The 13,034-nt window shown below is 38.8% G+C and overlaps 1 protein-coding gene across 4 annotated transcripts in view; it reads left to right on the top strand.

The window, feature by feature from the left end:
• CFAP299 (cilia and flagella associated protein 299) overlaps positions 1–4,381 on the top strand; it is a 296,430-nt gene extending 292,049 nt beyond the window's left edge. Inside the window, exons 7-8 of one of the 4 annotated variants that reach the window (XR_006104115.1) lie at positions 461–537; positions 2,808–3,170. Coding sequence is in view for 1 of the 4 variants with exons in the window: in XM_042469009.1 (XP_042324943.1) it covers positions 2,808–2,903 (96 nt within the window). In the remaining 3 variants the exon portion in view is untranslated. Of the gene's footprint in view, positions 1–460; positions 538–2,807; positions 3,171–3,195 lie in introns of those variants that run through there. The other 3 variants (XR_006104116.1, XR_006104117.1, XM_042469009.1) reach the window with 3 other exon arrangements.
• The last annotated feature ends 8,653 nt before the right edge of the window (positions 4,382–13,034 follow it).

The following is a 13,034-nucleotide window of genomic DNA, read 5'->3' as shown; positions in this document are numbered from 1 at the left end:
AGGTTTCACAGTGGCTACACACAAACTTCAGGCCACTGGCAGGAAGCTGGCACATTTAGATTATCAGGTGGTTTTCCAGGAGTTACTATGTGCTGGGTGGCCATGTGAACTAGTTGTAAATTAGGAGAAAATATGTTCCAGCAGTTGGCATTAGGATGAAACTTTTACTGTCTTGAATGAAATGAGTATAGCACCAATCACACAAGCAACCACAACCTCAGCTAAGTACTCATTTGTCAATGTTCTGCTTCCTCTATTTTCATCACTAGTGATGATATTTGCCCTGTGCTAGTCCAGAAGAAGAACAGGAATAGTATGTATGCTCAACAACTGTCTGAGCTTAGCTATAGAGGCTCTTGGGGAAGGACTTCAAAATGGGAAGAGGGAGTTGCTTGTATAGATTCATTCATGTTGTTACTGTTGTGTTTGTCAAATAATTAACTGCCATTTCTTGTTGCAGTGCATTACTTCAAAAACATAGAATTGATAAGAGAATAAAATGGAACTTTGATCCCTATCAAAAGACCTCCAAAATAAGTAAATGTCTTCTAAAAATATTTCTTAAAAGTAACTGGAAATGGTTGCACCAATAAAGTGCCTTTGCTCCCACTTGTTGCTTATGAAATGTAGCTTCATAATGTCCTCATTACCAAAAAGAGAAAGAGAGTAAATCATTACAGGTAACTACATTATTTGTGAGCCAGCATAGCATAGTGGTTTGAGTGTTGGGCTATGACTCTGAAGACCAGAGTCCCAGCTTGGTCACAAAACCCACTGGGTGATGTTGGGCAAATCGCATGCTCTCGGCCTCAAGAAAAGGCAATAGCAAACCTCCTCTGAACAAATCTTGCCAAGAAAACCCCATGATAGTATTGCCTTAGGGTTGCCATAAGTCGTAAATGGCTCGAAGGCACATAATAACAATAATAACTACATTATTTAAAATTAATTACTTCCCACCTCAGTTTCCTATCACAGAGACAGAAGGGATAATGACTGGAGAAAGGGAACACCAACCTCTGTAGAAATCAAAAATATACATATGTAGGCATAAGGATAACTAGCATTTACCTATGCTACTAACATTGTTTGTGCAGCCCAGTATTGGCACACGTAAACAAATGTGCCTTTTTTTTCTATCTCAGATTTTTTTGTCCATTGGGCCTGTTGTCAAGACAATGTATGCACTGAAGTCCCAATTCAAGACACAGGCATACATGCACAATTGATTTTTTTAGATATATATATATAGTCACATGATACTTCAGCCAATATTTATTTAATGCTGTGCATAGTCAGGCCCTGAAACTTTCCCCAGTGTAAATATTGGTGGTGGTGTTATATTCCACCTGCTCTGTGATATTCTTACAAAAATCACAGGACATTGAATGGTACCTGGTCAGACAAATGGTCTTTCTAATTATGTATTGTCCTATCCTGAGGTATTCCAAGGTCTCTGGCAAAGGTCTTGCAGGTTATCTAATCTTTATAATGGAAGATACTTGGTCTGAAGGCAAGAATTTCTCCATGCAAAGGATGTGTCTTACCACTGAAGTATGGTTCTACTTCCTAAAGAAGTTAAGAAATAATGACTGACTGAAGTTCATCCAGTGAACTCCATGCACAAGATTTTTCAGACAATTTTGTCTGTTCAGCAGAGAAAGCCACTGGCCATGCTGCCTGGGTGCCTTTGAGAGTTGTAATCCAAAAAAATCTAACCATACTTTTGTATAACCCAAACTTTATGTGCCCCTGGCTTCCACTACAGAGAAGTAAGCAAATATCAGCTTCCCCAGTGAACTAAATGGAACTTAAAGGGTTTTAAAAAAAGTTTGGTTGAATCTGCTTGTCAGTTATTTCTTTTCTGCCTAGATAGAGAGTTGGAAGTAGTCTATTTTTGAACAATGGTCCTCTGTTATGATCAGAGTGCACCCATCTGTTCTTCATTGCCCCTTTAAAACGTTGTATTCAAAGTCCTTGGACTATAGATTGAATATGGCAAACACACCCATGCTTTGGTTCCTCTCAAAACCAAAGTAGATGAAGCCGGGCAGTAATTTGTTTGGGTTTGCACAGAACAGCTCTCGGATGAGGGTTCCTTTGAAGTGCTTCCCACGAAAGTTTGGTTGCATATGAATAGCAACAGTACAAAATATCAAATTATACACATTTTAAAATGAGTGCATTGGTTTGTGAGACATTTTAAAATGCATACCTAAAAAGTGTATTTGGTTGCATTCAAAGTGGGTCATTGGTGTAACTTCCTGCAGCTGTGGAACATCTGCAACAAATAAGCAGATACCCTATTGCTGTGTGAAATATATACTTTAAGCACTGAGACCCAAATCAAGCTCAGAGGGGGTTTGGTCTCTTTAAAACCATACACATTTCATGGCTGACCTCTTTATGTTGCATTTGTCAACTGCTTGCTAACATAAATATCAGTGAAAATGATTGAACGTGGATGTCCCCATTGATGTATACAAAGGGGAAGTCTGCACCTGCGTAGCTTTCAAGCCATCACACACTTAGAATCTATCATAAATCAAACGTAGTTTCTGGCTAGGAATTCTGTACAGATTAGACCCACTTATATAAGACCAAGCTCTAAAAAAGGGACAGGGGTCCATGTTGGTATCTTGTTCAATAAACATTGGGTGACTGTGTAGTAATGCAGTATCAAGCTAACAGAATCCCATGCCACATGGGTTATGTAACATGAGCAGAAAACTTTTTTAAAAATCAGGGTCTCTTTTGTCCCTCTCCTATCTATGGGGATCTTCAATCATCCAATACTCTGTTCTCAGGCTTATCCAGGTGACAACACGACACGGACACCAATCAAAACAGACCTCTACCTGCAAGTGGTTATCTATGACCATGTCCTGAGAAGAAAACTCTGAGTATCCTTTTCCCCAAGGATCAAATAAATTGAAAGAAATCATTCATGTGTGGCAGTGATTGAGTTAAAGGGTGGTTTTCTAAGACCAAATGGGCAGAAATACTTTATACTACTACATCAAGTAGTATGATGTCAAGAAAGCACTTTCATATGCCTGTTCAGTAGATATACATTTTTATTCCATTTATAATTTTGTGTATCATGTGCAAAGTACCTTCAAAACTCATGGTAAGCTGTCTGCTTCTATTTGCTTCTGAAACTCGATTTTTTTTCCCTAAATGAATTCTCATAAGTCCAGTAAGCATGGTGTCTGTGTAGTCCAACACATCTGGAGGATACCAGTTTGCAGGAAGCTAACTTAACCATTGAGCTAGAAGACAACACCAAGCTTCTCACGCATACATACTTCCCTTGTTTCCCCTTGCTAAAGGGTCTCACACCTCAGCCAGAAGCTCAGGAAACTGTTTTTTGCATCTCAAAGGGAGCAATTCCCCTTGTCTCTTTGCAAATCTCTAATTAAAAGTACCCACCTAGAAAAGATGTGTCTCTTCCTGCAGGTGAGAAACAGAGGATGCCATGGGCCAGGTGCTCACGGGGTGGGCTGAGAGAAAGCAGCTTGGGAATTAGCAAAGAGCCAAAGAAATCATATAAAGGAACCCCTCCAGGGGAAGGACTATTGTCAATAAACCCATAAAGTGGGCACCCAAAGGAAGGGTTGGGATACCTGACAATAAGTAGTTGCTTCAAAGTAGTTTCTTTACTGCATAAGAGGCATGAAGGGCACACCTCTGATAACAAAGAGATCCAGGCCACTTGGGAGGAGCCCTCTACATCCACAGCTCCTTCTCACAGCAGGATTTCTTCAGGGGCAAAGGAAGGAACCAACAAAAGATTTTCATGTAACCAGGAGCATTCATACAAGAAAAATCCATACATTGCTTGGATGATGTGTGTGTTCAGGGAGCGAGTCAGTTCACAGATGCTTCAAGACTTATGTCCTTAGCTCAGCCTATATGCCACATGTTGTTGCCACATGGTAAACCCACTCAGGTTCAACAGCTCATTACAAAAAATCCATAATTTACCTAGGCAGCCTCCCACAAGACTTCTGTTGACACAGAAAGGAGAAGGGGATAAAAAGTCCAGTCTCAGATATAGGCTGATTAGGGCCACTTTATTTAACCAATTTAACATTCATATAAAACAACTTGAATGTGTAAAACACAAAGGGGAAGTGATCTGGCATATGTTAAACTGAGGGATTCTATCTTCCTTCACCAGCCCCCTTAGGGAAATTACCTGAGCCACAGGAGCATCCAATAGCTGGGTTGCCTCCTGGCCAGCTGTCATAAAAAGTCAACTGGAGGCACTCCCCTTCCCAAATCCTGTGACTTAAAGTGAGGGGTACTCCCAGCCTGAAGAGTGACGTAAAAACAGCACTGAAAACAATTGGGAAGAATAAATCACCAATAGATGACATACCAATAGAATTGCTACAATCTATAGCAACAGAATCAAGTTCAGTTCTAACTAAAAACTGCCAACAAATATGGAAAACAAAACAATGACCCACAGACTGGAAGCAATCAATATACATTCCCATTCACAAAAAGGAAGACACAAACGATTACAGTAACTACAGGACCATTGCATTAATTTTCCATGCAAGCAAAGCCATGCTCAAAATTCTGCAGCAAGGATTCCTACAATATATGGAGTGAGAAATCCCAGAGGTGCAAGCTGGATTCAGGAAAGGAAGAGGCACTAGCAATCAGATTGCAAACATACGATGGATAATGGAGTGCACCAGAGAATTCCAGAAGAAAATTTGCATGTGCTTTATTAACTACACCAATGCCTTTGACTGCAAAAATATGGGTTGCTCTTAGAAAAATGTGAGAAACACTACATCTGATTGTCTTGATGTGTAACCTTTACTCAGGAAGGGAGGCTGCAGGTAGAACTGAATATGGAGAAACAGAACTGTTCCCAATTAGAAGAGGTGTCAAGCATGGATGTATTATAATGCCCTGTTTAGTCAACCTGCATGCAGAAAATATTATACACAGAGCAGGCTTAGACTCAGAAGAAAGATGAGTGAAGATAGGCAGAAAGAACATCAACAATCTAAGATATGCAGATGATACCATACTACTAGCAGAAAACATCACAGACTTGGAACAATTATTAAGGAAGTTCAAAGAAGAAAGTGCAAAGGCAGACTTACTGCTGAACATAAAGAAAACAAAAAATAATGACCACAAAGGATCTACATAAATTCTACCTAGACAATGAGGAAACAGAAGTAGTTCCTGTACCTTGGATCAAATATTGATCAGAATGGAGACTTCAACCAAGAAATCAGAAGACAATGATTAGGACAGGCAGCTGTGAAGGAACTAGACAAGATCCTAAAGTGCAGAGACATAACACTGAATACTAAAGTTATGATTGTACAAGCCATAGTATTTCCCATTACCATGTATGGATGTGGGAGCTGGATGGTGAAGAAGGCAGATAAAAAGATCAACTCATTTGAGATAAAGTGCTGAAAAGAGTGCTGAGGATACCACGGAGGGCCAAAAACTCAAACAAATACATGCTAGAACAGGTCAAGACTAAACTTTTGCTGGAAGCCAGGATGACTAAATTGAGGCTGTCATGCTTTGGTCACATCATGAGAAGGAGTGACTCATTAGGAAGGACAATAATGCTAGGAAATGTGGAGGGCAGTAGAAAGAGAAGGAGACTGCACACCAGATGGCTAGACCCAATCACGGAGGCCACAGACCTGAGCCTGAAAGACCTGAAGACAGTGGTAGAGGATAGGGGTCTGAGGAGATGTCTCATTCATAGGATTGCCATGAGTCAAGGTTGACTCATGGGCAGTTGACAACACAAACCCCAGCCAGTCCTAAGAGTAGTCCTCACCACCCTCCAGGTCCTATTACTTAAAGAGGCAGTTCCAAGTAACTTCCCTCCACCCAAACAGTCCTTTACCAAGTGACATCCTCATTTAGCCTTCTGTGTCACAGGAGCACTGGTGCCACAACAAATTACATATCTCAGGATTCCATTGAATGGGGCCATGACAGTTAAAGTGATGTCAAACTGCATTAATTCTGCAGTGTGGAAGCAGCCTAAAGTTGTATCTGCACTGTAAAGATAATGCAGTTTGACATCATTTTAACAGCCATGGCTCCATCCTGGGATTTGTAGTTTTGTGAGGCACCAGCGCTCTTTGGCAAAATAACTTGTGAACTACAAATCCCATGATTCCATAGGATGGAGCAACAGCAAACACTTAAAGTGATGTCTAACTGCATTATTTCTATAGTGTCTTCCTCAAGACAGTGTGACTTGCCCAAGGTCATACAGTGGGTTTCCATGTCTGAGCAGAGATTTGAACCCTGGTCTCCTGCAGTACTAATCCAACACTCCAACCATCTCACCATGCTGTCTGACATCATTTTCAGGGAACTCTGAGAATTTTAAATGCCAGTCCCAAACACACAGGAGTGCTTGGAACAGAAGGCCAAGAGAAGAAAATTCCGGAGGCATGAGTCCTGCTAAGATAATAGTAAGGCTCCAGCAGCTACCTAAGTAAGCTAGGTGACAATGAAGATTATTGCATTCAATTTAAAGCGATGCTTCCCCAATGGGATAAAGTTGCATTTAATTTAAAAAGTGGTGTTATCTCACTCAGCCGCAGCCAGGCAAGCAATCCATATGCAGCCCAGATCCCAGCCATGCTTATTCACCAGCTTTTCAAAAATGGGAGTTTGATGTTTTTGAAAAGCCATAGGATAGGCACGGCTGGGATCCAAGCTGCATACAGGTTGCACTTGCCTGGCCACAGATGAGTACAGTAACATCTGCTTTTAAAATTAAACACGACTTTATCCCAGGAGGGATAAGTTGCTTTAAATTGAATGTGATAATCTCCATCGACACTGCTGCATTTATAGAAGGGAAAGAACAGCTATGGCAAGAATAGGATCAGTCCCTAAATTATAGCATATTGGAAAGATTTTAGTGTTGAAGATAATAACGGCCCAGATGCTGTTACTCCCAAATAGAAAGGAACCATTAAATTAGTGTAGTGTCATGCCATTCAGCAATTGATTGAACAGGTCTATTGTACTTGGGGTGAGCAGTTGAATTTAGTACTATGTGTTTAATTTGATGGGTCAATTTAGTCATCGTCTTAGAGAGCCTATGAACCATGAAAGACTGCTGTGTTAAAAATTATTCAACCTTTAGCATAAAAATGATTTGTTTATTTAGACCACCATTCCCTCAGTATAGGATACAATAGTGTATGAGGAATTAATATATTGGCTGAAATTCTACATCAAGTGTTGCGTAAATCTGTGCATTGATTGTGTTGCACAACAACTGTGTTGCATGGCAATGTTATTCAACTGAACCCAGGGACCAGATGTGCAACCCAATGCATATGTGCATTTAATGCACAATATAGATGTACATAAAGACTGTGTATATCTACATATGCAAATCTGCCTCTACAACCTTGAACCAAATGCAGATATTTCACAATGGCCAAAGAAAGCCCATCCTCTTCTTTAGAAGAACTGTGGATGCATAAGAAAACAACAGGGTTCTGGCCATAATATTTAAAAGAACATGACAGGAAGAATAGAGCAGTGAGCAAAACCTTTTTCATTCAGTGAAACATAAACACGTATACTCACTTTTTAAACAGAATGCAAGTATAATAGGAACATTTCCATTCCTACAAGTAACATTATACTTACAAAGTTTTGCACAATCATCATGTTATCCATATATACATAATAAAATAATAGGATTGGAAGCAGTCTCAAAGATCCTTTAGTCTAACCTCATGTGGGAAATCTGTTTCAGCTTTTTTTTAAAAAAAAAAATCTTAAAGAGTTTATCACCTTTCGTAATTTAAATTCAAATGCTATCAGGAAATTCTTACAAATTAATATAACATGAATTAATACGCTAATTGTGAAAGGTAATATGAATGTCAAGGTTGACTCACCTACAGTGCACTGCCCGTGATATTCCCCCTGTTGCCATCCTCACTGGTTCCACTGCCATCTCCTAGTGCTTAAGGGTGAGAATTCTCCCTCTTTCTCCAATAGTGAGCATCAAAACACTTTACTAACAGATCATCCTAAAATGCTTGCATTAGAACTAACCCTGAAGACCAGAAGAGCTGCAGGATATTTTGATAACTCCTTCCACAATGGCTTTTTTGCAGAAATCCTGAGATTAACTCTGCTTTTCTTCAGAAGCCTTCATGAACCTTTGGGTATGTATGACAAAACTATCTTCTGGACTATATATTGGATTTGTATTTAATTTTTGGACTATAACACATAGAATTCTGAAGTTTACTATTACTTCCTCTTACAGTTATTATTTGTTGATAACTTCAGTATATCAATAGCTCTTTTAAATTTCTCATTCCTATTATTCATATTATAAAAAGGAAAAAAAGAAATTTTAAACTATTAATTCCCCACTTGGCTATGGCAACCCACTGGGTGACTTTGAGCCAGTCACACACACTCATAAACTGGAAACAACTTGAAAGCATGCAGCAACAAGAAGAACAACAGCAGCAGCAAAGGGAGGTTATATTAGATTCCAAAAATGTGTGCAGGATTTCAGAGGAAGAACTGATCAATTAGCAAAATTGAAATATATATGCATCTGTTCTATTCTTTCCTTCAATCCTCTTGCCAGCTCAGCCATTCATGAAGACAACCTTTCTGCTTACAAATATTGATTGATTGCAATGGTTAAGTAGTTTCTTTCAATTTGCAGTTTCTGTTGCTAAAATCTATTCACTATGTAGAGAATAAAGACAAGGGGGATGTTTGCAAAGCTACACTATTATCTTCAGTGAAACTCTTGAGTACATTGAGAACTGTGTAATGATGTTTTTTTGGATCAATGATGAATCACAGCCACATTCTTTCAAACCTTTGAATCAGTCACTCCTTCCAATCTAATTCCACTTTAAGGTAATAAAAACCTGAAGTAGGACATAGCCTGCAGAACCTAGGCAAAAATATTCAGTCTAGAAGGACACAAACACTCACACACACACACACACACACACACACAACAACCAGGTCAAGGAAATAAACAAAAGTAAACAAATTTAAAATTTAGTAGGGCTTTAAATTTGATATCTATAATACATGTACCCCCCCCCCCCAAATATGCATGTTGTCCTTTTTTTGCCTGGACAGCTGCACTGCAAAAATTGGAGAAAGGTGAAGAACTAACTGCATTTCAACCCACCTGCTGTAAACTGATTTTTATCTTATGCCAGGTCTGGCACAAAACAATGTTGAGTTGGACTAAAGGTGTATCTAATACTACATTTTGTTTCTAGTGATGGCTAGTCAGATTCCCCTTCATGTTCTTTATTATTATTATTAAAGTAAATTACCTTAATCCAAGAGAGGAATGTATTTCCAATTTTCATTTTCATTTCCCTTTACATTCTTAATCAGGAATTGGGTACAGGAGGATAGAATATCATTAGACAAATTAAAACAAAGTGAATAAGAACTGTCCTCTTATTTGTGCAACATTTTTGCTACTAAGAAGTATATTACCTCTATTAAAATATTCCAGATTACCATATTCTATATGTAATGAATGTGCTAAGCATTGTTCATGTGCTGAGAAAAGTAATCTGGATTTTCCCATTTTCAGCCGGAACTGGCTGCCATTCTGGGTCTCCGTAAAATTTCATTTGTTATCAGAAAAATGACATGTATCACTGCTGTAGATTTACTGGTGTTAAATGGTGCTCCTGGTTGTGTAAAGTTAGGGAAGGCATTTCAGTCCTTTAACTGATGGGGTCCAGTATTACTTTGCAGCAAGTAATAGAACTAACCCTATGATGGATTCCCATCATGGATTCTCCAGTTCCTCCAGGCTGGCTAAACAAGGTCCTTGAGCTGTGAAACATCCAGTGACAGGGGTGAGGCCAGTGGAAGATGGATCGTGAAGGTTTATATAGAGTAGAAGCCTTGGAAGTAAATCAAAGTGCACAGCCCTGGCACTCCTTTGCTAATAGCTAAGGGAAATGGACAAGCAGATCACTGAAGTTTACTCCTCTGGTCCATCCTGAGTCTTCAAACTCTTCTCAGCCTTGAACTGCCAAGCAAAACAGAAACTATCTAGCAGGGCCTGCAAAATACAAATTAACCATTTCTAGACCAACAGATAGCTGTTAAAATAAGGACTCTGAAAGCCAATTACCTGGTGGCAGAGGCCATGCTCAATATACACTTCTCTGTGAGGAATTACTTCTAAGGTGTAATTATTACCTTTTCCCCAATGTTAAAACAGCATCCTGCTGTTACTGGAAAATGCAGATGATAATACATCCATTTGATGAAATGTGTGCCCCAGGTACCGATGGAATACGTTTTGGGTGATTATATTTAAGGCCTGTTATCTACCTGAAGCCCTTCAGAAGATTCAGATTAGAAATCCAAATAAACAAACATGCAAACATGTGCATTCTTTTCTTGAACTATTTCTAAGCAAATGCATTCATTAAATGTAACTTGAGTATATCATGCAATAATAAACCAGTTAATCTTTAAGATGCTTTGGCAGCAAAAAGATAACTGTATTAACACAGCTACTCCTTTAGAATGTGCCCCACATCTGAAAGAGATAGTGTTAAGAAAGAGATATAACAACGCCAACATCCCCTGTGCCTTGTCCTTGGCACTGTACCATTGCTGATTAAATCACTGCAAGATACACTATCTGGTTATCTTTTATCATTACAGCAATAGACAGACTTCAGTAAATGTGATAAGGAGATCCTGTCTAACAGAATACTTCCTCATTCTCCTTGGAGATCCTTTGAGAGTGGACTCTACCTGAGATGCTTGTTCAGTATCACATGAACTGTTTCACTATCAAATCAGTTTAACTGTAGCAAAATGTTTCCAAACCTTCAAGATGTATTCAAACCTTCAGCTTCTGTTCCTTTGCTGTTTGTAAAATCTGAAGAACATTAACTCTTGAAGCTTTATGGAGAGAAACACATGGTGACAACAGTTATATTAAAGATTCTCTTTCCTTTTAACAAGTTTTTTTTTTAATTTACTAAAGGTACTTTTCAGTGACACACATGAAAAGTATGAGCATTGAGATAATGCACATTTCTCACTGTTTCTGAGCCCTGCCTGTCTCACAGGATTATTATGAAGCTAAAATGTGTGAAATAAAACTGTGATCATCCTTCCCACATATTCATCAGGGGGTCACTAGGCCTTTATAAGTTTCCATCAAGAATATTTTGCTCCATATTGTTCCAGTTTGGAAGTCATCCTGTTTTCCTGAGAATCCTTCCTGTGCTTCTGGTTTAGCATTAAACTTCATGTCACTCATTAAAAAAATCACAAAACTGATGCAGGCAAACTCAGTAGTACCCACTATATGCATGTTGCTTTTGTAAAACCTCAAAACCATATTCACTGTAGGTTACTGTGTACAACCAAGTGTTTTTTGATGACACCCACTTACCCACAGAACTAGTATATTATTTAACAAGTATTTTCTCCTCTATGGCCACAGGGGCAATTGTGTGTTGTTGTTATTTCTGTGTTGGGTGTTTATAGTGTTCATTTAGCACAGAAAGTAAAATAAAAACAGCAACAAGAGGGCAGAGTTCATCATCAACCCCATGCCAGCTATGAAGAGCTAAGTGCTCAGAGCTAGCTGTGTTTATATCCTCATGGCAGCCTCAAAAATATGGAGGGAAGAGTCCTTATTATTACAGCCCCTTCCAAAGTAGTAGCTTTGTATGTTCATGTATGTGCAACAGACCTTAATCTCATCATGATGTATACAATTTCTTCCAATCAAATGACCTAACTCCTAACAAAGATTACTTTTACAGTGTCTCCCCACCTCTATTTTCACACACATGCACACCCAAACCCCAGGTATTTTCCTCTCTTCACACTACAGAGAGTAAATAATTTATTGTAAGTAAGGATGGATGGGTCTTTCCATTTATTTTGCTCCCACTTCCTCATTTTCCCCCAGTCTTCTGTGTGTCCCATTTCTGCACCAGATTAGGATTTATTTGGAATCTACATGGAAATTCCTATGCCTTTTTGTGCACATTTCTCCCAGTGAGTGCAAATGCAAGCAGTTTTCTCTCATAGATACATTTCTGCAAGAATTTTTTTCCTCCTATTTGTACATTATTTTCCAGTAACATGTCTATATATAAAACAACATTTTTATAGGTATTTTAAAATTCTTTTTGAAGTGCAGTGCAAAATTTGGAAGCATCCGAATAGCAGAGTCCATCTGAGTTTGTTCTGTAAGTGCTGCCAAATATCTAGCTTTGCATTGTGGTGCTAATTAGGTGGGTTCACAATCCAAACAATTTTTTCCCCATTCCTATTGGTGATGCAAGCTTTTGTGGACTAGAACACATAACAAGACGGGTGAAATAGTAACCTAAAATGGGTAGATATATATAGAACTTGAGCAAAGAGAAGAAAAATAACATTTTAAAACTAATCCACATCAAAAGGTCAAACAAGGCAAACAGCAGCAGCAGTAGGTGTGTCACTGTACTATTCAGAGAACAAAATAGTACAGAATCCAATCAAATAAATATAAGATCCAATCTGCGTGGGTGTGACCCACTCCCAAAAAGCAGCCACTGGAGATAGACAGGCCTAGCAAGATCAAAAGGGTAAACACACACCTAAAGAGTGGTTCTTAAGATTTGTTGAGATCGCTCATAGTGATCAAATCTGCTATAGAATCCCAGTTTAGCAGCTTGAGTTTCCTTTTGAAAGATTTTGCTTTTGTTCTTGGGGTATGGCAACTTTAAAGCCTTCAGCCCCATATCCTAGGATATTAACATCCTCTACCATCACCTCATGCTGGTTTTTGAATCTTACCATTTTTAATAGAAACATGTCAAGTATACATATACTGTACTGTATTAGCCCAAACTCAGCTAATGTTAATTCTAAATGATTTAGGATTCCCAGATCCTAGGGCCTGATCTCTCTTCTCCAGTCCTAAAGCGCAGAGTTATCAGTATGCTGATGACACCCAAATATGCTTC

Source organism: Sceloporus undulatus, chromosome 5, assembly GCF_019175285.1.
Source record: "Sceloporus undulatus isolate JIND9_A2432 ecotype Alabama chromosome 5, SceUnd_v1.1, whole genome shotgun sequence".
Lineage (NCBI taxonomy): Eukaryota > Metazoa > Chordata > Lepidosauria > Squamata > Phrynosomatidae > Sceloporus > Sceloporus undulatus.
The sequence above is the reverse complement of the archived record's forward strand: the minus strand, read 5'-3'. Positions and strand labels throughout refer to the sequence as shown.